A 1,652-nucleotide genomic window follows, 5' to 3' on the forward strand; every position below is an offset into this window, starting at 1 on the left:
CCCTCTCGTAAAGTAAATTTAATATTCCGCTTTCGTTGCTGTTGCCCAACACGTGCTGCTCAGGAGGTATGATCGTATATGTGAAATTTAATTTGGAACTAAGCAGCTTGAGCAAATAAAACGCATAGCCTTTTCCTACCCATGTTCCATTCTCCATCACTAATCCGGAGAACGGCATGTCCTACAATTTTACATTTTCATACACATAAGATTCTTAAAAAAATTGCAATTCTTATATAAATTAATAAAATTAATTTAATATCAATAAGGGAAATTTGCCAATTAGTTTTTATGGGATAAAATTGATAAATATTATCGATAACATAATGTTTTGTTAAATTAAGATCGTAAATATTATTGCTTAGAAATAAGTGTAATCATCTTTTGGGAGAGATTATATCTAAGATTCATATTAAAGTCTTATATATTTAAGATTGTTTTAATTATAGTCTTAAGATGTCATAAATCAATCAGAACTGTACTAGTATCTTAAATCAATTAATTAAGACGACTTTGAAATAAGAATCACTTAGAATTGATTGTTCAATATTTCCATTTTTAAGGTAATTGCGTATAATAATATGGCTATTAAATTCCACAATATAATCCAAGCACCCTCAACGTAATTATTATTGCGCGTTCATTATCGGAGCGTTACGATCGTTCCATGCGCGGTTAGTTGCGCACTTAACTCGAATGTTTGTACATTTTAATGTTAGATATCGGGTTGCACACGAACACGCTAATGAACGCTATGAAGATTGCAAGATGCGCGACGTATATCGGGAGATATATAGTGGCAAACCTGACATAATATTTATTATTAACCATGATACTCGCAAGATGCGCGACGTATATCGGGAGATATATAGTGGCAAACCTGACATAATATTTATTATTAACCACAATACAACAACCCTAACAACTCGGTTACACGATTAGCTGTTCTTTGTTTATCGCGTCACGCAAAACATGCTATGCTGGGAAGTTATTATTCAAGTTTCGAGTACACATATAGCCGCCGCAATATATAGTTAGTCGTTTATCCATTCTGCATCAACTCGAAATACTTACCATCTTTTTATGTTTTGATATATGATAAATTAATTAATTAATTATGCTAATTTTATACCATTATTTAAAAGGACATGTTATTTTTAGGAAAATAATAATGATTTCAATTGTGCAAATGGCAATTTCATGGAAAATTTGCTGTAGAAAATAATAATAATTTAAGAATTAGCTTAGTGAAGGGTACACTTTACGTGCAAGATATGATGACTATTTTATAACATCGCATGTTGTATCTTTTATTCTAGATTTTTTCCATCCACCAATAGAAAAAAGTAGGACGTTTTATCGGTGATCAATAAATCACGTACGACGGACTGTCATTTCAAATGTGACATGATGATATTGTTCTTTTTCACAAGTGGTCATTCGTATAATTATTCCTTGTAGTTTTCTTTTTCATGAATGAGATGAGAATATATAGAAAAATTCACATAAATTCAATATCTAAATAATTAAATAAATTATATTTTTAAATTTATGTCAAAAAAATTAAGTTTAATCTTGATAAGACTCTTAATGTACTTAACATCTACAGAACGATTTTACAGAGTATCTAAAAATTTGACTATAAATATATA

At 29.7% G+C, this 1,652-nt stretch overlaps 1 protein-coding gene across 1 annotated transcript in view; it reads right to left on the minus strand.

Annotated features, from left to right (window-relative positions):
• LOC108691512 (glutamate receptor ionotropic, delta-1) overlaps positions 1–1,652 on the minus strand; it is an 8,169-nt gene that overhangs the window by 3,427 nt on the left and 3,090 nt on the right. The window contains exon 3 of the mRNA XM_018199285.1: positions 3–181. Within this exon, the coding sequence (XP_018054774.1) occupies positions 3–181 (179 nt within the window). The remainder of the gene's footprint in view (positions 1–2; positions 182–1,652) is intronic.

This window comes from Atta colombica, unplaced genomic scaffold (genome assembly GCF_001594045.1).
Source record: "Atta colombica isolate Treedump-2 unplaced genomic scaffold, Acol1.0 scaffold47, whole genome shotgun sequence".
NCBI classification, from domain to species: domain Eukaryota; kingdom Metazoa; phylum Arthropoda; class Insecta; order Hymenoptera; family Formicidae; genus Atta; species Atta colombica.